Source organism: Crinia signifera, chromosome 1 (genome assembly GCF_055691185.1).
Source record: "Crinia signifera chromosome 1, ASM5569118v1, whole genome shotgun sequence".
NCBI lineage: Eukaryota > Metazoa > Chordata > Amphibia > Anura > Myobatrachidae > Crinia > Crinia signifera.
In genome coordinates, this window is record NC_139217.1 from 215,489,478 (window position 1) to 215,516,768 (window position 27,291).

The following is a 27,291-nucleotide window of genomic DNA, read 5'->3' on the forward strand; positions in this document are numbered from 1 at the left end:
GGTATGTCTCTATTCTGTTTTTAATAATAGTATTAGTCATATACAGTGACAGAGTGACAGTGACAGTGACATATACAGTACAGTTATCATTTTAAAATATCAAAATTTGTTAAGAATTAATTAATAACATCTATAATCAGGGTAAACAAGAGAGCACAATGACATAATAATGAAGCAGTAAAACAGTAGAGAAAAATAAAAAATAAGAAAGATAGGCAGAAATGAGAAACGGGGAGGGGGGGTGGTAGTATTGAGAAAGGATACAAATGTCAAAGAGCATTAGCAAGAGGACATACTGTATAGGTTTTATTATAATCTCAGGAGTACCCCGGCCAGGGCAACCAAGCATGTGAGAAGTTAGAATGCTTATCTAGAGTGCAAAATACCCTCCATTGACATAAAGTAACCCAATGAGCTGGGATGACTGATCGAGCTGCATTACTGAGGTAACAAAGGAGAGATTGTTTATATTCTCCTAGTGGAATGTGGGCGTGATTATTTAGCCAAAACTTGTGAGTTGTGGGTAGAGAAATACCCAGGATTCATTGGGAGACATCAATAACCGCAGACCAAAATATTGACATGTGGGAACAATACCCTATATATGACTAAGGGTCCCCACAGAGAAGATACATCTTCAGAATAAATTATAAAATTGATGGGATATCTATACCAACGCATCAGGATCTTATATTGTGTCTCTTTCATTGTGGTGCAGATAGAACTCAAGCTGCATTCAGAAAAATATGTTGCCAGTTCGAGTCTGAGAGAGTAATACTTAATTCTCTCTCCCAAGAATTGGTACAGGTATAGGAGAGATTTAAATAGTTTGTATCCTGGTCTCAACCCCACACAGCTATCCCCAAAGCAGCAGTACTCCAGGTCATGGTGGCTTTTTGATTCCTCACAAAACTCCATGTCTGCAATGACTACACTTTGACCAGGGCTGACACTAGATATTGTGGGGCCCAGGACAGCCCATATGAGTGCGCAGTCAGAATGTGCTGCCGCGGCCGCTGGGCTCGTAGTGAACTCGGAGCCGGGCAGCGGGCACAAGCAGCAGGACAGTGAAGGGTCGGGCGGGGATGAGTGACTATGACCATGCGCTGCTGGGGAGAGTTGCCCGGGCCCTAGCCTCTGTGTGGCCCCGGGACTCAAGTACTTCCAGACTCCCCCTGTCGGCGGCCCTGACTGTGAATGACATTGAATTCCTATTGCAAGTCCTACCTATAAGTGACCTGCAGGACAGGCAGCCCCATTGGGAGCCCCAGACCAGGCTGTGATTAGCCGAGAGTGTTCTTCCTGTGGGAAGACACTCCCTTCCCGATCTTCAGCCCTATCTGGGTTCAATGGGCTGCTGCCAATGCAGTCCATAGAAGCTTAAGGGGTAGCGCATGTGCTGTCAATCCTATGCTGGCCCAACACATCTCAGTTCTATTGTGCAGGATGTCGGGACCTAGTCAGGAGCAGGGACCCCTGTCTCCTCTCCTCCAGAGGACCAGGCAGCATGGCCAGCAACAACCCCCCTATTCCACAAAGATAGGAGCCCCCACTGAGATAGATAGATAGAGTGAGTTTATAAATCAGGTTGTATTTTAAATATTTAGGCTTTCTTTGATGCTTTTTTCTAGAGAGAATCTCTGCTTTTTGATATTAGACTGTAATCTAGACGATTTGAAAGATAGACAGCCACACGATAGTGGATTCAGAGTGGAGGTCCAGCATATATTATTATATTAAATGGGAATCAGTCTTTAGGATTTATGTGATCATGAACAAAATTCTTGGTTGGGACATTACCATATTTTGTTCTGTATAGAAAAAAATTACATTGTTGTATTGCATATGGATAAGATGGCTGGATGGCACAAGTTTTACCATATTAGTTTCCTGAGAAACTTAAAGACGTGATTTATTCTAAGCAGTGCGGTAACACGTTGCTTGTTTGTATTGAATTATTGACTGTTGTTTATTCTTCTCTGCTCACCGTCCATGCAGATGATAGTAAGTAGATGTCCTGTGTTTTTGTGTCTGCCCTCAGTTAGCTAATGCTACCTGCTCCTGTCCCTTCTTCTGCGCTGGTCCCATGTTTATATCAGCTGTATTTGTTGCTGTCCCTTCTGTCTGTAACTCTTGGGTCACTTCCTGCTTAATCCACATTCCTCATCCCACTTCCTGATGTTCGCAATCCTTCTGAGGGCAAAGTAAAGACAAATACACAAAATAGTACAAGTTTATGCAGATGTTATCTGTCTGCTGTACAAGATTTGTGCACTTAAATAACGTACAGATGGGTAAGAAGTGGGACAGTAGTGAAAAGTGTTAGGGTGGCATCTAAGGGCAGTGTAGAAATTGCTTTAATCAACTATAATAATTGTTTTACAAAAAGAGTAACCCAACCATGGTGCAGTTCACCTGAAAATGTTATTGAAATATTTCACTCTCCTTATTTAGCATTTTTTTAAATCGAAATTTTAATTTATCAATAACCATTTCATTGATATAGAATTTTAGTGCAATGCTTATGTGAACATTTTAGTGACCTTATTATATATGTAAAATATTTTATCTCATATATAGGGATCAAAATATAGGGATCATTAGGCCACAGAACACACTAACCTTTGACAAAGATAACGTAAGTGTCGTTAAGGATAGAAATGTTTGCATAAAAGGAAATATTTTTTGTATATTTTACCAATTGTATGGTTTGAAGTCTAGTTAGTTCTATTTTAGCTGTAATTCAGATTTTTTTTCTTACTCTGTATTACCTTTCACGTTACCTTTTTACTTATGTTTATTTAATATAGCCTCAACTGCATTCTTCAACATTAGACTATTTGATTTAATACTCAATTGTATAAATGGTGCTGTGGGCCTGATTAACGGATGGATGCCAGATAAATATGAAGCGAGCGGACAGTTTTTTGCCTCTGCGCGTGCATCAGAGGCCAACTGAGCAACTGATGGTCACCGTGTCAGATACCACATATCAGAATTACATGGAGATCAGTGAACTTTTATATGCGTTCCTGGGTGGGTTGCTAAAGCAGTGGGCATATCATGGAGGGCATGTGGTGTCAAGGACTGCCGTATCGGCGGCCATGATTCAAAGGATATTTTGAGCAACCATAACCATAATGTTCAATAGAGTATCCATTGGCTACAGTAATATCCTAACTATGCTCTACTGTAAATGTCACGGGCATAACTATAATGTTTTTTTTTTTTTTAATATGTACCCTCCGGAGTCCTGTTTTGGAAGCAACAGCATTGCTGACACCACCAGAAAATGGCATAGCTTATTTCCGTTGTTTCATGTGCATGCACAGTAGGTGCACTAGACTCTGGGACGGCGGTATGGTCTTGTAGTGCCCAGAGTCTATTACTCTGCTTGTTAGAGGGAAGGGTGTACAGATGAAGACTGCACACTGGCCTTCTCCTCTCTTGATGCGCCCCCCCCAAGGAAGGTGTATCATATACTTGATATATGAATTGTCACTGAAATTACATGTTAAAAACACAATGTAGCTGCAATTATACATGCATTCTTAGGAAATACATATTTGCACTATATTCCTGCACTTCTTCTCCACGCCACATTGCTATGGTACTTTAGGGGACTGATTCTGGTTGACTTGGTTAGCTGCGAAGAATGCATGTCAAATTGCAGCTGCAAAGATTGCAGTTTACTGAGCACCAGAGAGCCCACCCTGCCGAATACCTGCCCCCCTGCCGCCGTTTGGTTGCGAGGGGATGTGTTACAAAAACACATCCGCTCGTTGCTGCTGCTGTCAGAGAAATTATTAGATGGTCGCTGACCATCGAATGATTTCTCCTGGCTTTGCAAATAAAAGTCAGTGCAAACTAACTTTTATCTGCAAGCACCAAGATGAAGACAGGGTGTGCGGCTGACGTCCTGTGATGGCCACCCACTCCTGGCCCACATCATCCTGCCTGCATTACCATGGGAATGCCTATCATTTTCATGGGGATGCCCATAAACCGCTTAGCTTTCCCATGGGTGACCCCTGTCCCTACCACTGACCTGCCCCGGCCCGCCCTGATCCCTGCGAACGGCTTGGCGACTATGCAAGTTGCCGAAGCCGTTCGCAAAGGGGACCTGCGCATAAAAGACCATAGGCATGCGCAGTTCCACAACCATCAGGACGGGGCCAAACTTGCTTTTTAATGAGTAGATTAGATCACCCCCTATATCACTACTACACTGTGTCCCTACATTAAATCTCCATAAAGAGAAACAGGTGGGGGTAATTTACTAAGTTGGGAGTTCTACGTCTTATTTATTTAGCACCTTCTAGATGATAATAGAATCTGATTGGTTGTTATGGGCAATATCCCATCTTCAATATAAACCCATCTTATATTTACCCTGTAGAGATGGAAAAATGGAAAGGGAATGGAAGCAAAGGTGGTTAAGCAGAGGTATAGGTGGGGAGAGGACAATAGCAAAGGTGTAGAGGGGGCAGAGACACAAGGGAGGAAGTAAGCAAGGGCACATATTGTAAAATAAGTAGTGGTACAAGTGTGATGGGGCAAGAATGCAGATAGAGAGGGGTCAAAGATGCAGGAGATAAAGGTGCTGTGTGACATCTGATTCAAATCCAGAATTGCTTTGAAGTCCCAGGCTATTTAGTGGAAAACTCATCCTGATGGCACGTACTCTCCACCACCGAGCAGTGGCACACAGGAAGAAAATATTGGGGCAAGTACCAGAAGTAGGGACAGGGTGGTGCACAGGAAGAGCTGTGTCCGCTGTGTTCACTATGTAACCGCAAACTGCCTCTATGAGAATCATCCAATTCTTAATCCAATCATCCAATCCTCAATCCAATCATCCAACCTGCAATCCAATCATCCAATTCTCAATCCAATCACCCAATCCTCAATCCAATCATCGGACCTTCCATCCAATCATCTAATTCTCAATCCAATCATCCAATCCTCAATTCAATCATCCAATCCTCAATCCAATCATCCAACCTGCAATCCAATCATTCAATTCTCAATCCAGTCATCCAATCCTCAAATCCAATCATCCAACTCTCAATTAAATCATTCAATCCTATCATCCAATCTTCAAATATAATCATCCAATCTTCAACCAATCCTTCATTCTTCAAATATCCAATCCGATTCTTTATTTCTACAACTCTTCAAGCAATAATACAATATTCTTTCAAAGACCAAGCATCATCATCTTCTGCAATAATATATTGGACTATTGACTTTATATCTGCATATTTGCCATATATCTTTTATGCCATCAGTATCATTGTCTTGCAATACCTTTATTAAATCAATTTAATTTTATATTACTTGTTTCACTCCATTCTGTCATGGATGCAATCCAGCCTACGTTAAAGCACCCAGCCTACGTTACTCTGCAGCTGGTGCTTCCAAGAGCGTGACAGTTTGTACTGACTCCATGGATCCAGCATCAGGTCCAGAGAGAGGCGCTGTTCCTGTACAACAACTTGCAGCTCGCCTGGATCAACCGGAGGCTGCTCAGGAGCAGGTTATTCATGCCCTCCAGGGTCTGACACAAAGACCGGACACTATTCAAACTACGTTGCAATGTCAAGGGCCTGTAGTTACATCTGCACCATTGTCTAGACCTATGCCTACTACGACAGGAGTTACTGCTCACCTTCAACTGCCTACTCCAGCTAAATTTGATGGGAACCCCAAGAATTGTAGGGGTTTCATCAATCAATGTGAGATTCATTTTGAACTTCAATCCTCGTATTTTCCCACTGAGAGGTCCAAAGTGGCCTATGTGATATCTCTCCTTACTGGCTCAGCCCTCAATTGGGCATCTCCCTTATGGGAAAAATCAGATCCTCTACTAGCAGATTATACCCGGTTTATCACTACTTTCAAAATCATCTTTGATGAACCAGGGCGTGTCAGTTCCACCGCTACAGAAATCCTCAGGCTGCGTCAAGGATCCAGGACAGTGGGTCAATACCTAATTTAGTTCAAAATCCTAGCAGCCGAGTTGGCGTGGAATGAGGAGGCCTTTTTAGCAGCATTTATGAATGGACTCTCAGACAAAATCAAAGATGAGCTTGCTGCTAGAGACCTACCTCCCAAGCTAGAAAATCTAATCTCATTATGCACAAAAGTTGATCTGAGGCTCAGAGAAAGGAATCAAGAGAGAAACTGATCTGATCCTAAACCTATTTTTCTTGCTACCAAGCCATCCTCTTTATCAGCGGAAGAACCTATGCAGGTTAACCATTCCAAACTGACTCCAGCTGACCGTAAACATCGCCAAGTTGAACGCCTTTGTCTGTATTGTGCTGATCCCCAGCACTCCGTCGATTCCTGTCCTTAGAAGCCGGGAAATGCCAGATCCTAACCTGTAAAGGAGAGGGCAGGTTAGGGGTTGTTATTACCTCTCTAAATAACAAAGATTGTATTCTTCAAGTTTCCTTGCAGGTTAAACATCAGGTCAGACAGTTGCCAGCTCTTCTCGATTCAGGAGCAGCAGAAAGCTTCATCACCACTGATGTTGTTCAGCATTGGCATCTACCCACTACACTGCTTCATCGCCCTGTATTTCTCACTGCAGTGGATGGGAGTTGGATATTGGGAGAGACTGTCACACAAAAAACCCAACCTTTAACTCTGCAAATTGGTTTACATACAGAAAGAATACAGTTCTTTGTCATCCCCAAATCCTCCTACCCAATCGTCCTGTGACTCCCCTGGTTATGTACCCATAATCCCAGTATCAATTGGGTAACTTCTCAAATCCAAACTTGGAGTACTAATTGTACGAAATCATGTTTTAACTCTGTGGCACCAACCCGTCAAGTCTCTCTTCAAGTACCAGAAGGGTTACCTATTCAATACCAAGAGTTTTCTCTTTCCTCCACTAGGTGACACTGGAGAGTTACAGTGGGGAATAGAAGGCGACCACAGGGAGCTTGGGCACTTTAGAATAAATTAATAGTGACTAACGCCTCCCCTTCTACTTCCTCTCCTAGGCAGTTTTAGCATGTGCCCTGCGGGAGCTGGGTGCGTTCAAGGCTCACTCCTGAGCTTTATAGTTTTTTTTTTTTAATATAATGATGCTACAATCAGCAAAGAGGACAGGCAGGTAGCTCCCTGTCCCTACCTGCCTGCGACGCGGGCGCTGTCGGCAGGTCCGGTCGCAGCTGCATGCAGCTCGCCTCCGGTACCTGGCTGCAGGATCCACTGATCCTGAGGTCCCGTCGCCGCTGCTTGCAGTGCGCCTCGAGGACCACTCAGCATGCCGCACCCGACAGCTACGGCAGGGGTAAGTATAACACTGATTCCCCGCTAGCGGGGGATTCTGTGTAAAAAGCCGCGGCAGCGCACTTTTAAACACGGCGCCATTCCTGAGGAGCGAGAGCGCGGCATGCTGGGTACTTCCGCTTCCTCCTTCTTTGTAGGAGCGGCGGCCATTGAAGCAGCAGCGTGATCCGCGGCTCCCTCGAAGCGTCTGTGAAGTGCCGGTGACCCTGGTTCAGTGAGTCACAGCGGGACATAGGAGGTCAGGGCAGCTTGGACTGTGTCCAAAAAGGTCCCTTAGCCGGCGCAAGTTATATTTATATACAGTGCGCGTAGCGGCCTCGTGGCAGACTCTGCCTCTTTCCTATACCTCCTCTCCTGTCCGGTATTCCATCTTTCTCTCCTTTCTGTGTAAGATTGCGGAGTGTATGATGGCTGGTAAAAAGATTGTGTGCAAAAAGTGCAGCAATAAGTTCGCGCCACACGCGGAGGGCGCCATTTTATGTCCCTCATGTACTGCATCCCCAGCCCCCACCCCAACTACATCGGGGCAGGAACCTCCTGTATGGGCTTCACAATTGTCTACAGTAATTTCTCAGCTAGCTTCTGAGTTATCTTCTGCCAGACAAGATAGGGATGCAGCCAGGGTTCAGCAGGCAGAGTTAACCTCTGCTGTGGAGAGTTTGTCTAGAGCATTGCATGCAGACACCTCCTCACCCCCTCCCCCTAGACTGGCTTCTGCTAGTAGGATGTTTCCTCAGGTCCCTCTGTTAGATGATACAGATGATGACATGCCAGCTCTAGAGGAGGGTGAATTTCATGACCCTGATGCTCAGCCTGATGCTGAGCCTGATGCTCCGCTTATGCAGGACACCGATGTCCCTTCTCAGGGTTTAGAGGACTTAATACAAGCAGTCCGGTTAACCCTCAATGTAGCAGAGGAGGTGAGACCGGCTGCGCGTCCCTCAGTGTTTGCTAAAAGGCAAAAACAGTCTGCATATTTCCCAGCCTCAGAGGAGCTGGATGAACACTTGCAAAAAGCCTGGTTACACCCAGACAAAAAGTTTCAGGTTTCTCAGAGATTTTTTACTGCCTATCCTTTTCCTAAGGATGCTAGAAAGTCATGTGAGACGCCACCTGCTGTTGATTCTTCGGTATCACGTTTGTCTAAAAAGACAGTGTTACCCATCCCAGGTGCCTCTACCCTAAAAGATGTGTCTGATAGGCGGTTAGAGAGTGCTCTGAAGAATGTTTACACAGCCGCTGGTCTTTTACAATGTCCGGCACAGGTGGGTTGCTGGGTCAATAGGGCCATGGAGGTATGGGCATCCCAGGTGGCCTCCTCTCTAGACCCAGGGGCAAGTGCTCTTAGTGGAACACATACGTGAGGCTGCAGGTTACTTGGTTGAAGCCTCTTCAGACGTTTGTATGCTTGCGGCCCGTATTTCTGCTCTCTCAGTTTCTGCTCGCCGTACTCTTTGGTTGAGACAGTGGAATGCAGATGCCGACTCCAAAAAGGCGGTGGAGGCATTACCCTTTGCTGGGGAGGCCCTCTTTGGTCCAGAGCTGGACAAAATGATTTCGCAGGCTACAGGGGGTAAGTCTCAGTTCCTGCCCACTGCAGCCCCTCCCCCACGTAGGTCATTTCCTACTACTGGAGGGCAGTCCTTTCGGTCCTTTCGGCCCACCCCAGATTCAGGGGTAGGTCTAGGGGAGCGGCTACTAGCTCCAGAGGCTTCCGAGGAAGAGGCAGAGGATCAGCCAGTGCTCCAATACTTGATGCAAAGGTTACCTCAAAGCCCTCAGCATGACTCCCCCAGCTCCTGTCCAGATCACAGGGTGGGAGGCCGGCTTCTCTTTTACCATCAGGTATGGGCCGGTTCATGCAAGGATGCATGGGTAAAGGACCTGGTAGCAGTAGGCTACAAGATAGATTTCTTGTTGCCTCCTCCTCAACGGTTTTTTCCCACAGGTTTGCCAGCTTCTCAGGAAAAAGGCAGGGCCTTACAGGCCGCCATCCAAAAGCTCAGGGATCAAGGGGTGGTTATCCCGGTCCCGGAACCAGAAAGGGCAAGGGGTTTCTATTCCAGCCTTTTTCTGGTTCCCAAGCCGGACGGCTCAGTGAGACCCATCTTGAACCTGAAGCAGCTCAACCCCTTCTTGCGGTTCACTCGCTTCAAGATGGAGTCTCTCCAGTCTGTCATTGCAGGCCTGGAAACAGGGGAGTTTCTTGTATCCATCGATATCAAAGATGCATACCTGCATATCCCAATCTGGCCTCCTCACCAGGCATTCTTGCGGTTTGCTGTCCAGAACTATCACCTACAGTTCCGAGCCCTCCCATTCGGCCTCTCCTCTGCGCCTCGGGTATTTACCAAAGTGATGGCTGTCATGATGGAAATTCGGACCCTGGAGTCCCATGGCTGGATGCTCAACATCCAGAAGTCACAGCTGACCCCATCGCAGAGGATCCTGTTCCTAGGGATGATTCTGGACACTGTCCAGAGAAGGGTGTTCCTCCCCATGGACAAGATCTTGTCCCTGCAGGAAGCGGTTCGACTGGTGCTGCAGCATCGAACAGTCACAGTTCTCCTTTGCACAAAGCTGCTGGGAAGGATGGTGGCCACGTTCGAGGCGGTGCAGTACGGGCGGTTTCGATCTCGCCCCTTCCATCTGTGTCTGCTCCGCCAGTGGACAGGCTCACACCTGTTTCTACAGCAGAGGATCTCTCTCTCCCATCAGGCTCGAGCGTCACTGGCGTGGTGGCTCAACTCCAGCAACCTGCAGGAGGGGAGGAGGTTCGCCATTCACAATTGGACGCTCCTCACCACGGACGCCAGCCTCAGGGGCTGGGGAGCGGTCACGCTGGGCCTCCACTTCCAAGGACTGTGGACCCCGGAGGAAGCACAGATGTCCATCAATGTGCTGGAACTGCGAGCAGTGTATTACGCCATGCTCCGGGCAGAAGTGGTTCTCCGGAACAGGGACATCAGGGTGCAGTCCGACAATGCCACGGCGGTGGCTTACATCAACAAGCAGGGAGGCACCCGCAGCCGTGCAGCGATGATTGAGGTAAAGAGGATTCTGTGCTGGGTGCAGGAGCACGCAGGGGCCGTGTCCGCCATTTTCATTACAGGCGTGGAAAATTGGGAGGCGGACTACCTCAGCCGGTGGGACGTACACCACGGAGAGTGGTGTCTGAACCCTCTGGTCTTCCAGACCCTGACCCGTCGGTGGGGTTGTCCGCAGATAGACATGATGGCCTCCAGACACAACCATCAGTTGCCCCGGTACTGCGCTCGGACAAGAGATCCACAGGCGGTGGCTGTGGACGCTCTCACGGCACCCTGAACGGATCAGTTCCTTTACATCTTTCCTCCAGTGCCTCTCATCCCTCGGGTTCTGCAGAGAATCCGACGGGAGTCGGTGACGGTGCTGTTCATTGCCCCGGACTGGCCTCGCCGGTCGTGGTACACGGTACTAACAGGCCTGTTAGTACACGAGCCATGGCCTCTGCCTCTCTGCGAAGACCTGCTAACACAGGGTCCGTTCGCCTGTCCCAACTTACAGCAGCTTCATTTGACGGCATGGCTGTTGAGAGGTCCATCTTGAGGAAGGCAGGGATCCCGCAGGCGGTGATTCCAACCATGATAGGAGCCAGAAAGCAGGTTACCTCGGTGCATTACCACCGCATCTGGAGGGCCTATGTGGCCTGGTGCGAATCCAGGAGGGTTTCTCCGGTGAACTTCAAACTGGCCAGATTACTGCTATTCTTGCAAAAGGGTTTGGCCTCAGGACTCCGGCTGGGGTCCTTGAAGGTTCAAGTATCCGCCCTCTCCATTTTTTTTTCCAGAAGAAGCTGGCTCTTCTTCCTCAGGTACAGACTTTCTTCCAGGGGGTGTTGCGGCTGCAACCTCCCTTCAGACCTCCTACTGCTCCATGGGACCTGGACGTGGTACTGGCTTTTCTCCAGTCCTCTGTATTTGAGCCCATGGAGGAGGTGGAACTAAAATACGTCACCTGGAAGACTGTCATACTATTGGCCTTGGCTTCAGCTAGAAGGGTGTCGGAGCTCAGTGCTCTTTCTTGTAAGGCACCCTTCTTACGTTTCCATGAGGATAGAGCGGAGCTGCGCACCTCTAGTGTTTTTCTCCCAAAGGTGGTCTCGGCTTTCCACATAAACCAACCTATTGTGGTGCCGGCCTTTCGGGAGGACTCACAGGAGTCTAGGGCGCTGGACGTGGTCCGGGCCTTGCGAATTTACGTGGCCAGAACGGAGTCTGTACGTAAGTCGGATGCCTTATTTGTCCTCTATGACTCCTTGCGTCCTGGTTGGCCAGCCTCCAAGCAGGCCCTGGCCAGGTGGATCAGATTGACAATTCGTCAAGCTTATGTGGCCTCCTCTAGGGTGCCACCTTCTTCAATTTCCGCCCATTCTACAAGGTCGGTGGGTACCTCCTGGGCGGCTGCCCGTGGAGTTTCTATACAGGATCTATGTAGAGCGGCTACGTGGTCTGGTCAGAGGACCTTTGTCCGCTTTTACAAGTTTGACACTTTTGCGGCGGCCGCTTCGCGGTTTCCAGCACCTGCAATTAGGAGAATTCTACTCCCAGCAGAACTGCTCCTATCAATATCACCGCATTGCACCAACAGTGGATGTTATATCTTGGTTCCCTGGACTTCGATCCGTGGCTTCACAACACCTGGAGGTACGCCACCCCCTTAATAAAGCCCGATCTGAATACAGAGGTTCCACCATTTCCCTCACTACCGGTGTCCCCAATTTGCCAATTCTGCGGTCTACTAACAAAGTGAACTGGCCCCTCACTTTGCCACATAGCTACAAGAAATTGCCAAGTGTGGATCCACCCATCAAATTCTTCCGAATGGATTACAAATTATAAAAACTACCAACTGGATTGTACTCTTATGACCGACCGAAGGGTGAATACAAATATCAGTGTCACTTTTTATCTTATTTTATTGTCTTATTATATGTGATTAATTTTAATAAATTGTATAACTTTTTTCATCATACACCTGACCTTTTTCCATTCATTGTGCATAGTTAATCATTTACATCCACCTAGCGCAGTCGACCACTTTTCTTCTTCTTCACCATTGTATTGGGGCTGACTCCCCCTTTTTTTAGACTGCTGCTCTATTAGCCAAGCACTCATACACCAGCGCCTTTTTTTGGATATTTTATATCCTTTTTTCTGGTCAATTACCTGAGGTTAAAGAGACTACTGTACTCAGTCTGAGTTCTAAGTTTTACTAAGTTTTATGGATTAGTTCATTCTGTTATGAATGCTATTCTTCAAACTATATGTTCACTCTATGTGAGTGTGTGTGTGACTTGTTATGTTATGTTTGACCTCCTCTCGGAAGTGGGTTGTTTTTCCTTTCTTCCAGCTCCCTCCGGGCACATACTTAACTGCCTAGGAGAGGAAGTAGAAGGGGAGGAGTTAGTCACTATTAATTTATTCTAAAGTGCCCAAGCTCCCTGTGGTCGCCTTCTATTCCCCACTGTAACTCTCCAGTGTCACCTATGGAGTCTGAGAAAAGGATTTAACGGTAAGTACAAAATCCCCTTTTCTGATGTTTTTTCTAAACAGGCCACGGATAAATTGCCTCCTCATCGTTCATGGGACTGTTCTATCGAATTAGTACCAGGGAAAAAGCCTCCACGAGGTCGTACTTACCCTTTGTCGGTACCTGAAACACAGGCCATGTCAAAATACATTGAGGAAAACTTGGCCAAAGGTTTCATACGCCCTTCGTCATCTCCTGCAGGGGCAGGCTTCTTTTTCGTAAAGAAAAAGGATGGAGGATTACGTCCCTGTATTGACTATAGGGGGGTAAACGAAATCACTATAAAAAATCGATATTCACTACCACTCATCACGGAACTTTTTGACAGAATTAAAGGAGCCACCATCTTTACTAAATTGGATCTTCGCGGTGCATATAATCTCATTCGCACCCGTGAAGGGGATGAGTGGAAACACAAGAGATGGACATTATGAATATCTTGTCATGCCCTTTGGGTTAAGCAATGCTCCAGCAGTTTTCCAGTCTTATATGAACGAACTGTTTCGTGATCTGCTTTACAAACATGTGGTGGTCTATCTCGACGATATATTAATATTTGCCAACAGCTTACAAAAACATTGAGAGATTGTCAGGGAAGTGTTTTCCTGCCTCAGGAAAAATTTTCTATACTGTAAATTGGAGAAATGTACTTTTGAAGTAACATCCATACCTTTTTTAGGTTACATCGTATCGGTGTCCGGTCTGGAAATGGATCCAGCAAAAGTAGAGGCCATTTAGTCCTGGCCTCGTCCTCACACTCTCCGGGGTATCCAAAGATTCCTTGGTTTCGCAAATTACTACAGGAAATTCATTAAAGACTTTTCCACCTGACAAATGGGATACGGAAGCCGCTGATGCCTTTTTGCTGCTCAAAAATAAATTCATCTCTGCACCAGTGTTGACTCAACCAGATGTCTCTTTGCCTTTTACTCTCAAGGTTGATGCCTCTGCCATTGGTGTTGGTGCAGTTCTGTCCCAGGTGAGAGCTGATGGACAGTTGCACCCATGTGGCTTTTTCTCCCAAAAATTCTCCCCGGCTGAACAGAATTATGCTATAGGGGATCAAGAATTATTAGCGATTAAAATGGCCTTGGAGGAGTGGCGGTATCTTTTAGAAGGGACAATTCATGTTATTAATATCATTACTGATCATAAGAATTTGCTGTATTTGAAAAATTCTCAATGTCTTAATCCCCGTCAAGCCAGATGGGCACTATTCTTTTCAAGATTTAATTTTAAATTGTCTTTCTCTCCTGGAGCAAAAAATCGAAAGGCGGATGCCTTGTCTAGGTCATGGGAGACTGAGGAGGAAGCGTGATCCTATAAAGGAAGCCCAATTGTCCATCCACTGGCTTTTGCTATAACAACGGTGCAAGTTCCAGTACCACCAGGTAAAACTTTTGTCAAGTCTAATTCAAGACAACAGATTCTTCGTTGGGCCCATGACTCTAAGTTTTCTGGCCATCCAGGGGTTCAGAAAACCTATGAATTCCTGTCACGTCAGTATTCGTGGCCGGATCTGAAAAAAGATATTCAAGACTATGTTGCTTCCTGTCCTCACTGTGCCCAACACAAATCCTCCAATCTTGCTCCAGTAGGTCCATTAAGACCATTATCTATTCCCAAAAGACCCTGGTCTCATTTATCGATGGACTTTAACACTGATCTTCCACCATCAGAGGGTTATACCACCATTTGGGTCGTCATAGACAGATTCTCCAAAATGGCTCATTTCATACCTCTACAAGGTCTAACTTCAGCTGCCAAACTGGCTGAATTATTTATTAAAGAGATTTTTAGGATCCATGGGTTACCTGAGGAAATTGTGTCCGATCGGGGTGTACAATTTGTGGCAAAATTTTGGCGAGCTCTGTGTAAAGTTCTTAAAATCCAGCTTAATTTCAGAACAGCATACCACCCACAGTCCAATGGTCAGACGGAGAGGGTCAATGAAGACATAGAGACTTTCCTTCGTTTACATGTTTCCTCCTTTTAAGATGACTGGGTGGAAGTATTGCCGTGGGCCGAATTTGGGCATAATAACCAATACCATTCGTCTTCTTCTTCTACTCCTTTCTTTGTTAATTGTGGCTTCCATCCTAGGGTTCCTGATTTCCAGCAAGTACCTGTGACATCTGTACCAGCCATAACTTTGTCTCTCCAGCAGCTTCGACATCATTGGAGAAAAGTCAGGAAATCTCTAACAAAAGCCTCATAAAGGTATAAAAGGTTTGAAGATCGAAAAAGAAGAGCTGCTCCTACTTGGAAAATAGGAGACAAGGTATGGCTTTCCACCCGAAATCTTCGTCTACGTGTTCCTTCGATGAAGTTTGCACCTCGATTCATTGGGCCATTCCCGATAATACATATTCTCAACCCAGTTGCCTGCAAATTAAAATTGCCAAGTTATTTAAGGATTCCTAATTCTTTTCATGTGTTATTGCTAAAGCCATTAATACTGAACAAATTTCATCATGCTTTGCCTAAATCGGTACTCTTTACCTAGCACGGCGCCCATCGCAGGCATCGCGGCCATCGCATGCACTACAGTAACGGGTGCGATGCGATGGCTGCGATGCCCGCGATTTCCCATAGGGATCAATGTTAAATTTTTCAATGGACGCGATTTTTCACTTCAATGCCTCAATGGACGCGATTTTGCCATAGGAACCAATGTTAAATGGGCCACAGAGCCCAAATAGGCACCCTGTACAGTGAAATGGCCCCCAAAATTGGTAACGACACCCACACGATCAACGCGAACCCGAAGCATGGCGAGCGCAGCGGTACGCGTCCTCTGACCTTTTCATACCCCCACTATCCACGTCGGCGTGGAGTTGAGAATAGAATAGTGTGGCGAGCGCAGCGAGCCACCGAGCCCGAAGCGTGGCGAGCGGACGCGGATACCTTCTGCGGATGCGCTGCGCTCGCCACGCTTCGGGCTCGGTGGCTCGCTGCGCTCGCCACACTATTCTATTCTCAACTCCACGCCGACGTGGATAGTGGGGGTATGAAAAGGTCAGAGGACGCGTACCGCCACCCCTCGCGGACTCGCTGCGCTCGCCACGCTTCGGGTTCGCGTTGATCGTGCAGGTGTCGTTACCAATTTTGGGGGACATTTCACTGTACAGGGTGCCTATTTGGGCTCTGTGGCCCATTTAACATTGTTTCCTATGGCAAAATCGCGTCCATTGAGGCATTGAAGTGAAAAATCGCGTCCATTGAAAAATTTTAACATTGATCCCTATGGGGAAATCGCGAGCATCGCGTCCGTCGCATCCCACCCGACTTTTTAGTGCCCGCGATGCCCGCGATTTTTTACCCCCGATGACCGCGATGGACATCGTGGGCGCCGTTCTAGGTAAAGAGTACCCCAAAATCTCCTAAAGTTTTTACCCATAGGGGCATCGAGTATGAGGCGGCTCACATCCTGGACTCTCGCATCCGGTACAAGAGGTTACAGTATCTTATTGACTGGAAAGGCTATGGGCCGGAGGAGAGGTCTTGGACTAACGCCTCTGAGGTACATGCTCCCAGGATGGTAAATAACTTTCACAGGAAATTCCCAAACAAGCCTAGAGACTGTCCTGGGGCCACTCGTAAAAGGGGGGGTACTGTCACTTCCACCATGGCGTTTACCCAAAACCCCTGTGCTGTACTCAGCCCTAGGCTCTCTATCTGCACTTATAAAACCATGGCGCTCACCTCTGCTTATGTCCCTGGCTCCAGTGGGGTACATGTAGCCGCGCTGTCACCGCGTGGTGACACCGGTGCCGTGTGCTCTGGTTCCATGCAGGGTATGAGTGGCATGCCGCCATGTGTGTTTGTGCCTGGTTAGCTCTCTGACTGAATGCCGGCGTTGCGCAGCTGCGTACAATCCAGGCCGGGTTAAATCTGTCGCCCTCACTGGCGGGCGCCATCTTGTTGGTTACCTCAGCCTCTCCTGTGCGGCTCCGCCTCCCCTGTCAGATTGCCTGACCTATCGCTGCACAGTTCACCTGTTAAGTACTGACTGGCCGGGTTAGACCGGCAGTCAGCACAATGATATCGATCCCTCAGCATCATTGCTCCAGCCTGGCTCTGTAGCTATCCGCTACTATCCTGAGCATTCTCCCTGAAGATTTCCTGCTGGTCGTCTACTGCTCCAAGTACCTAGGACTCCCTACCGCCAAAGAGGATCCAGCAAGGTCAGCCCTTCCAAGGGGTCTCACCTTGCTTTCATTCCCGACGGTTACTTCCACGGTCACCTCTGTCTGCAGCTACGACCATACTCAGCAAGGACAAGTCTTCTTCATTTATTTCTTCACCCATTTACCTTCAATCTCCATTCGCTCGCCCAACCTGCAATCCAATCATCCAATTCTCAATCCAATCATCCAATTCTCAATCCAATCATCCAATCCTCAATTCAATCATCCAATCCTCAATCCAATCATCCAACCTGCAATCCAATCCAGTCATCCAATCCTCAAATCCAATCATCCAACTCTCAATCCAATCATTCAATCCTCAATCCTATCATCCAATCTTCAAATCCAATCAACCAATCTTCAACCAATCCTTCATTCTTCAAATATCCAATCCGATTCTTTATTTCTACAACTCTTCATGCAATAATACAATATTCTTTCAAAGACCAAGCATCATCATCTTCTGCAATAATATATTGGACTATTGACTTTATATCTGCATATTTGCCATATATATTTTATGCCATCGGTATCATTGTCTTGCAATACCTTTATTAAATCAATTTAATTTTATATTACTTGTTTCACTCCATTCTGTCGTGGATGCAACCCCCATACATTAACGCACCCAGCCTATGTTAGTCTGCAGCTGGTGCGTCCAAGAGCGTGACAATATATAGTTAATGCAGAAAGAATATTTTTGCAGGACATCTACACATGCTAAATTGTATATATTTTGCAGAACGGAGAGGCATAGTAAAAGGTTCCTAGGTTTTTGGGGATTGGTACAGCCATGACCTTTTGTATCATTAACCGATTGCTGTCAATACTTTAATCCTGCCCCAAGTATTTTTTATGTTAAGACAAGTCCACCATATATGAAGAAATTAGTTGATTTGACTTAATCCACATCAGCAGACCAGAGATGGCCAGGGGCATAGTGTTGGCGCAGCACGAGCTCCAGGTGCCAGAAGGTCAGAGGGCGCTGGAGGCCAGCTCGCCCGCCAGCCATGCCTGCTTCCACGCCCGCTCCTGGCTCCCCGCTGTGCAGGTGATGTGCCTCTTATCTTAAGTTTGTGAAGGTTTCCAGGAGGTATCAAAATTTTACAGTTAATTCATACCATATCAATATGTAAAGACAAGGGTTTTCAAAGGCCAACAAATTAATGGTGAAAGCTTCAGGCATGTAATGTAAGTACTACTTCCGTTTGAGTAATAGAAATTGGTCAGAGTAGAATCATAACCAGTGGTTTGCCTTCAAATATAATATCTGAAAGAATATACAGTATACGATTTATACAATATTCCCCCAAAATGGTTAATTTATTCTCTTTATGATTTCTCTTTATTGCATCATAATTTCAGGTTAGTTACCAGACCATAATAATGGTTAATTAACACCATATAGTACTTTATTTTATTTGTTTGAAATGTAAAATTGTTACTAGTTTTAATGCTTTTAATTAAGGGTCCTGAGATCTAAAGTGGTAAAGTTTAAGTTAATTGTGTTTCTTGAGATTAGTTTGTAAGCATCTGATACTGGGAAGAGATGTCTGTATTAGATCATGTCAAGCAACATGTTGTCTGCTAATACTTTGCATCCCTGCTCCACCACTGTCATATCCTTATTAAAGAAGATTAAAACATGCCAAAACATGCCCAATTGACATACAATCTGTCTAAATTGCATCAAAATTTACCGGATTGAGGCCAAATCATTTTGGTGTGTACCCAGCATAAATCCATTGAATCATGGAGTGACCGCTGTAAAGGATTTAGTACAGCGAAAATACAGGTTAATAGTTAGATTAATCACTTATGTATCATCCTATCCTGTGAAATTCAGTTATTATGGCCGACTTATATGGAATGCTATTAAATGTTAAGAACAGGGAGTTTGAGACTACCCCCTTTTCTTCTGTCGGAGATTGTAGAAATGTAATTTCATTGGGTACTTTTTAGATTTTAATGCAGGATGGGAAAGTAACTACAATAAGATGTGATTCCTGAATGAACAAAATGTAATTTCAAATGACTGACATTCAAAACAACTGATCTCTGAGGTGTTGCCTGGGCCTCTGGGAATGGAAAACGGTGGGGGGGATAACAGAGACTAGGATACGTGTTCCAGAGAGGCAGAGAAAAGAAAATAGATTCGGAGAAGAGACAGAACTAGACTTAATTGGTTTGAATGAATTGGTTTTGTCTCTGAACTGAGGCCACTGGATCCATATACTGGACTCACTGTTGCCACTCACTCAATAGCAATAGCAAATTTAAATTCGGACATCCCTCATGAGAAAGTGAGTGTATTAACCTTTGGCTACAGGTCTTGACATTAGACTTTGTAGACTTTGCTGTAGACTTTGTAGAATTACATCCTCACTCTATACTATTTATGTGTGGCTGAAAAATTATTCCAGACCCCTCCATGGACTAGTTATATTGTGCCATCTCACAATGCACGATTGTTTAGTTGTCAAAGAAAAAGGTTACTTGCCCAACATTAGGCATTCAGCAGAGCATATAAACTTATTTTCTGTCGATGTAGACAAAAATTAAAGGCAAAAAGACGGAGATGAATTTGCAATAAAAGAAATAAGAATTCTGCCAGGGGCACATTAAACAAAACCCAGAAGAAAAGTGATTAAAGCAGATTTTAAGAAATGCCCAACTAAATTTAAAAAAAAATGGATGAGAATGCCGTACATCATCGGTGGAATTCTGGGAATCAGGATGAAAATTGCTGGGATTTTGGGATCAAAATGTGCATGTTCATTTGACTTTTTATATTGTGCAGCACTGAGCACGAGCAGCGCTTAATTCAGGCGGTGCGGGTGTGCGGCATGATGTTAGAGATCACGTTGCCTAGCAATGCACTTGCCCATCCCTGTAATTACACCTGTTCACCCCCACCTGCTTAAGGACATATGGTATGGCAACTAGAGGCCAATCGCAGTTATCCTTGGAACCCTAGAATTGAGAGTATTTCAATCCCCAGGATTGAAAACGTGACCTAGGATTGGACTTCCTACGTACAAACATCCAGTGCTCCAGAGTTACTTGGTTAAACATTTTATTTAACTAAGAGCATATACATATAATAAAATGTATACCCTAACAAGCAGGAACCTCTTCATGCATCTCTATAGGAATGATTTTGTAACATCTGCAGGTGAGATGAGGATGGAGGAAACCTACACGGTTCACATAGAAACAGTAAACTATCTAAGCTGAATGGCTTCTCCTGAATATGTATTTGTATACAGTGCCTCTTAACCTGTGTCATCATATGTTTTTTTCTGCTTTTGCTTTACTGTCTTCCTGTGCTCTCCTTACATGCATACACTGCCTTATGTTACATATTACATTGTCTTGTCACATGTTAGGGTGACGTCTCTTTACTGGTGTTTACATTGAGTATCACTTCAAATAATATGGAAAATTGAAATTTATGTGTGGAAAAAATAGACTCCACAGTCATATTTCTATAAATGAAATGGAGCAATTCTGCTCAGAGGTCAATTATTGCACTTTTATTAACACTAACTAACAGTACACTCTCACACATCAACAGCCAGCAGTTGCTGGCTGACTTCCTCTTGGGTGAATTCAGTTCTCAGCAATAACCACAAAATGTTGTCAGAATGTGTTTGGGCTTTGTTACATTAGCACCTCGGAGCCACCAACATTGCCAATTTTATCTCGCACTAGAGCTGGATCCAAATCAATGATCTTGCATTCATCTTGTAAAAGCAGTCATGCTCACGGTTGGGTGGGGGGTACTGTTGATAGTTTGGAATGTTGAATGTAACCCCGGTTAAGTTAAATATACGGTACTTGTTTCCTAGCACGGCCATAACGATCATGATCGTGGGCATCGTGAGTAAAAATCGGGGGCATCGCGGCCATCGCATGCACTAAAAAATCGGGTGCGATGGTACTGACGCGATGCCTGCGATTTCCCCATAGAGAACAATGTTAAATGCCTCAATTTACCCGCGATGCCCCCGATTTCCCATAGGAAACAATGTTAAATGGCTCAATTTACCCAAATCATCATAGGGAACAATGGTAAATGGGCCAGAAACCCCCAAAAACACCCCTGAACAGTGAAATGTCTCCCCAAAAGTAGTTTACGCCACCCCACGATCAACGCGAACCCGAAGCGTGGCGAGCGCAGCGAGCCCGCGAGGGGCGGCGGTACGCGTCCTCCGACCTTTTCATACCCCCACTATCCACGTCGGCGTGGAGTTAAGAATAGAATAGTGTGGCGAGCGCAGCGAGCCACCGAGCCCGAAGCGTGGCGAGCGCACGCGGATACCCGTGAAGCCCGCGAAGGGACGCGTTTACCTGTGAAGGTATCCGCGTGCGCTCGCCACGCTTCGGGCTCGGTGGCTCGCTGCGCTCGCCACACTATTCTATTCTCAACTCCACGCCGACGTGGATAGTGGGGGTATGAAAAGGTCGGAGGACGCGTACCGCCGCCCCAGGTGGGCTCGCTGCGCTCACCACGCTTCGGGTTCGCGTGTTTTGGGGTGTTTTGGGGGGTTTCTGGCCCATTTACCATTGTTCCCTATGATGATTTGGTGAAATTGAGGCATTTAACATTGTTTCCTATGGGAAATCGGGGGCATCACGGGTAAATTGAGGCATTTAACATTGTTTCCTATGGGAAATCGGGGGCATCGCGTCTGGACCATTTAAGCCTTTTTTAGCCGCATACGATGCGACCGACGCGATTTTGACTTTTTTCAATGCATTTCAATGGGAAAATCGGGGGCATCGCGTCGGTCGCGTCGCAGACCACTAAAAATGCCCGCGATTGTGGCCGTGCTAGGAAACAAGTACCAAATATACATATGTAGTTATAATAGTGATTCTATTCCAGTCTTTATCTTTTTATATTGATATAGATACTGCTTTGTAAGTTATTGTATTTTATCAGAGTATTTATATGGCGCAGAGAGTCAGTATTGATGATAATGAAGATAAGAGAGGTGTGGTTTGTAAATAAGAAGGTGCTAGAAGCTTCAAGCATGTTCCTTATTTCATGTTGCATTGATATCACAAGCACAGAACAGGAAAGAGAAAGTAGCATGAGACAGATGGTATATAAGGGTGGTGGCAGTTAATAGTAGTGGAGATCAAGTATACTGGGGAGGAGAGCATTGCTGGGGTGGCTCCTGTGACTACTGTTCTGCATCACTAAGGGAAGGCAGAACAGAAATGGGTTAAGTAGTGATAGACATCAAATTTCAATGGTTAAATAACATTAATGGGGTTCATGTGATTGAAGTGATTTTACTATTTGATGATGATGTATGGGAGTGATGGCCGCTTAATGTTAGAATGCATCAACAACATTTGTGGATTGGTATTGCGCATGTACAAATATTTTAATATTTTTTTTTTCTTTTCATTTATCTCTTTTGATGCAATGGTTAGTTACCAATGCTTTAAAAGTTTTAGTGGTGGAAGGCCAGCCATCATATGATGGAAGGCTTCCAATGTCCATCCCTGCGTCTAAGAAAAAGGGGAGTAAACAGATACCTGGACATCTAAAATTACCTATCTCCTAATCTTTCTGAGGTTTCCATCCAAGAGGAGGAGTCATAGGAGCTATCTAACATGATGGGTGCTGCATGGTTGGAGATGGAGTAAGGTTTTTTTCAGCTATACAATTGATACCTATTAGCACTATAATTAAACAATGACACATGGCCAATTTAAGATACAGTACTTTATATTAGACTGTGAACTTATATATAGTTTATTAGTTTAGGGATAATAGTACCAGTCCCCATATGTTATATTATAATAACTGTACACCTACTGAACTTTAAAAGATTTGCTGAAGTGAGTGTGAGTAGAAGTTGGGATTAGTATAAGGAGGCCAGGTATCTTTACATATGGGACTGAAGTGAAGAAAACAAAAGGTACAAATTAATTTTGGATTAAGGGACTAGTTTCTAATTTTGTAAAGGTTGATTTATGGAAGAATTAATTATTATTTCTGTAATTCCTAGAAAAACTGTATGTCTACTGACTTAATGTTAATCTTTACTTAATGTTGTAGTTAGTGAGCGCAATACATTTTCATATTGTCTGTCTAACCTTCAAACAGTGCTGAGTGTCTAATATACTGTATTAGTAGCCCCCAGAGCAGGGCCAGACTGGGACCAGATATCGTCCCTGGCATTTTGAGCACACAGGACCACCTGTAGTAGGCGGGACCCTTGCGCAGTGAAATGGGGGCGTGGTCTCATGGAAAGGAGGCATGATATCACAAAAAGGAGCCATTACACATTATGGAACACACCGTAATGCCCATTACACATTATGTAACACACCATAATGCCCATTACACATTATGGAACACACCGTTATGCCCATTACACATTATGGAACACACCATTATGCCCATTACACATTGTGGAACACACCATTATGCCCATTACACAATGCCAGAGATACATACATACAATATGCTCCACAGCGCCAGATACATATGCCCCCCAGTGCCAGATACATATGCCCCACAGTGCCAGATACATACACTTTCACCTGCTACCAGCCCCTGGGTGACCCTGTTTCCTGATTGTATTGAAAGTGGTGACATCGTCCCTCACAACGGGCTCCCAGGTAATCTATCTACCTTACACAGTGAGTGAAGTGCTGGACTCTACAACATATATACACATACAGTATAGCTATCACTCCTTATACTTTAGAACTAAATATGCCACACACAATTTTGGCTTACATTTTTGTGCTGTAACTGGGGCTCTTCATCCAAGAAGTGTAGTACCGGTTCCATAGTAGTGCTATGGTGTTCCACTTGCATGCTTCAAGGGGAAAGAGGCGGAGCCAGCCGTGATTAGCTGACAGGTGGGAGCAGCCGGGCAGCCAGCAGCTTGAGGCAAACCACATGGCAGCGGGTCAGACTGAGTGCATTGGTGGCTGCGGGCAGAGAACTGCACCTCCCTGTCTACGGCATTTAGAGAGACAGCAGAGCATGGTCACGCTATTGGTGCAGAATGGTAGGAGGTGCCAGAGGAGGGAGAGGAAAAGCTGCGATGGATGCTACTGACATGTGGCAAAGGAGGGGGGAGGAGGGAACCATCCACATGTCTGCATCCGTCACAGCATCTTGCAGGCTGGAGCCTGGAAGAGGCGGTGGCAGGGGGTGTGCCAGCCATTAGAGGGGTGCCTGGGCACCCCCGGCACCCCCGGCACCCCCAGTGCGCATGCCTATGCTGGCGGCCATGTTTCTGGTCGCTCGCACAAGACAAATTTGGCCCTTCTGGTATTTGCCAGAAGTTCCAGATGGTCAGTCCGGCCCTGCCCCAGAGGTAATCCCAAAATGACCCTGGGTTGATTTTACAAGGTACTGTAGGCTTGGGTAGAAGCCCTGATTAAAGACCATATTATCAAATTGCTGTAGAAACAGTTCATTGCAACAGGCAGAGGGATAAAGGATTGCATTTTGGAGGCACCGCTGGGATGCTTAGAGGATTGGTCCTTTTAAATATCCAGACGTGGTTACTCCTCCTTTCCTAAGCTCTCACCGATAATATGAACTTGCATGTGGAGACATGCTTCTTCACTTGCCTCTCAGCTCTGTATATAAGATATATAATTTATTTACAGCACTTGTTATTAAAATACAATCATTTACATTTTTGTATGGGTATCTGCTATGTTATAAGTGATATACATCCTGACATGGGAAAGCAACAGCGCCGCTTGTAACACCACATTAGTAGCACATGTCACTTACCACCTAGCATGACTGATTTCTGTGAAAGACTTGGGGACCCCAGTTAACTATTTTGGGGTTTTTAGTAGTTTCTTGTCACCATTGGGGTGTATTATTAGGTCACATATATAAGGTCAATTATTGGGAATGTGCGCTGAGAATTGAATTCCCCTGAGTGTAACCACATTGTACATACATATATGTATGTACAACTATGTATTTGTGGCATCTTAGCCCCAAGAAAATAATGCACTCATTCATTTGGAAAAACACTTGACTGCGAAACAATACATGTTCCAGAGCAGTGACGATTGTGACATGTTTCTGCAGGGGACGCTGCTGAGAAAACATGGCAAAGGGATAGAGAAGGTAAACATGTATGCAGACTCATCACTCTTGTGTATTGCAAGATTGCATAGTTGATTAAGCACAACAAGAATCCATAAGAGTGTCAAAGTTTTACTCTTCTGTGACAGTGGAGATGGCTGCACAATAGCAATAGCAGTTTGTAAAGATTTTTCTGTAAAAGGAAGTGGAAATTTGGGGGAACCTGTAAAGGTTTGTGCAGCCAGTTGTGGTCTGTAGTTGTATTGGCTACAATGTAACTAGCAGTGTATGTTTCTAAGTAATGCTTAAATTTCTATATACAAAAGCTAAGCAATGCATATTTGCTGTGGATCTGTGTAGTTTATGTAGCTGTGCTGTATGTGTAATTTGTTTAGATGTGTTATTATGGCTGTTGTCGCTCAGTTGTATTTCACACCCACACTCATATGTTAATCTGAAACTTCTCTCTCCAGAGCAGGGTGAAGCTGCCGTACCATGCAGATGTAAGGACACTGTGTGTGTGTCTGTCTGTCTGCACTCCTCCCCATTTTCTATATATGTTTCTCTGTACTATCTGCCCTTGTGAGATGTGTCCTGAATTTGTCCAGTATTCTGTCATGTGTTATTCTCAAGTGTATTATTAATTGGGGTACAATTAAAAACATGTATGCTATAAATGGATACAATGCAAAACACATTGGTTCCAAAACAATTACATACTAAAATGTAGAAGGAAAGACCTATGCTTTTGGACAGACAGGGCAAAATATTGGATGGATGACGATGAAATAAAGGGTAGTTTATAAAGTAAATAGACTGATTACAGGATTAGAGGATGCATCGTTACCTCTCTAATACAGGTTGTGTATCCCTTATCCAACATGCTTGGGACCAGAAGCATTTTGGATAACAGATTATTTTGTATTTTGGAATATTTTTATATTTAAATTATGTATCTTCAGGTATCTTGCATTTATGTTGTATAAACACATCAAATACATGAAATACACACAAATATATGAAACAAGGTTTTAAAACTTGAAACAAAGGGTGATATTTAATAGGAAGAGAGAATCAGAAAGTGAGAGATTTGGTAAGAAATCGAAAGTTTTTTAAAGCGGCAATCATTTACACTTCAAAAGTAAACTGGTTTTGCAGTGTAAATGATTGCTGCTTTAAAAAAAACTGGAGATTTTTTACCAAATCTCTCACTTTCTGAATCTCCCCCCAAAGTTTGTTTACAATCTCAGACATTGAGGGTGACATTTATTAGAGGTTGATGTTGGGTTTTTGGTGATTTTTTATCGCAAAAACGGCAGTTTTCGCCCTTTTTTACGAATTCGCATAATTAATGAGATGCAAAAATCGGCAAAAAAATGCGGTATTTGCCGCGAATTCGCACTTTTAGAAAGTGCGATTTTTTTTTATCTCCGGAACTCGCATCCAGATGTTTTCTCATTGAAAAATATACAATTCGCATATTTAATGAGATGCGAATTTGGCAAACGCCAAAAAAAATGGTCTAAACATCACAAAAAAAATAGACCTGATCCTGACTGGCGATTTTGTCAGAACCATGCACAGATCATTGTGATCTGTGTATGGTTCTTTGGTAAAATATGTGTAAAAGTAAAAAAAAAAACGGCGTGGGGTCCCCTGTCCTGTACATAACCAGTCCCGGGCTCATTGAGCCGGACCTGGTTCCAAAAATACGGGGGACAAAAAGTGTAGGGGTCCCCCGTATTTCTGAAACCAGCCCTGGACTCTTGGACCGGTTCTGATTCCAAAAATACGGGGACAAAAATATAACTCACCGATCCAGGATCCAGCGCTGGTCTCCCTTCTTCAGCAGAGCCGGCTCCCCCCGTACTGACAGCGGGGACAACCGGCTTTCTCCGATGCAGCTAACTGCTTCTGTTGCGCTGTCCCAAAATCGCACATTTCACCAAAATCCCACCTTTTTATGACTAAAAAATCACACTTTTTCATTCCGAAAATCGCCCTATATCGCACATTCTCGCACTTTTCATGCCGGAATACACACCTCATTAAATATGCGAATTATAAAATATAAAAAAAGTCTATATAGGGCGATTTGAGAAAAAAACGCATTTTCTCAAAAACAGTAAACCC

The 27,291-nt window shown here is 44.9% G+C and overlaps 2 protein-coding genes across 2 annotated transcripts in view; both read left to right on the top strand.

Moving 5' to 3' along the window:
* The window catches only part of LOC146068713 (protein unc-13 homolog A-like), a 334,746-nt gene that overhangs the window by 237,526 nt on the left and 69,929 nt on the right, over positions 1–27,291 (top strand). Inside the window, exons 36-37 of the mRNA XM_083179255.1 lie at positions 25,162–25,200; positions 25,632–25,661. Of these exons, the coding sequence (XP_083035381.1) occupies positions 25,162–25,200; positions 25,632–25,661 (69 nt within the window). The remainder of the gene's footprint in view (positions 1–25,161; positions 25,201–25,631; positions 25,662–27,291) is intronic.
* LOC146068551 (uncharacterized) lies at positions 7,016–15,510 on the top strand. The gene is made up of 2 exons (XM_083179243.1): positions 7,016–14,270; positions 14,983–15,510. The coding sequence occupies exon 1, from the start codon at positions 8,713–8,715 to the stop codon at positions 10,633–10,635; it is 1,923 nt and encodes a 640-aa protein (XP_083035369.1). The 5' UTR covers positions 7,016–8,712; the 3' UTR covers positions 10,636–14,270; positions 14,983–15,510.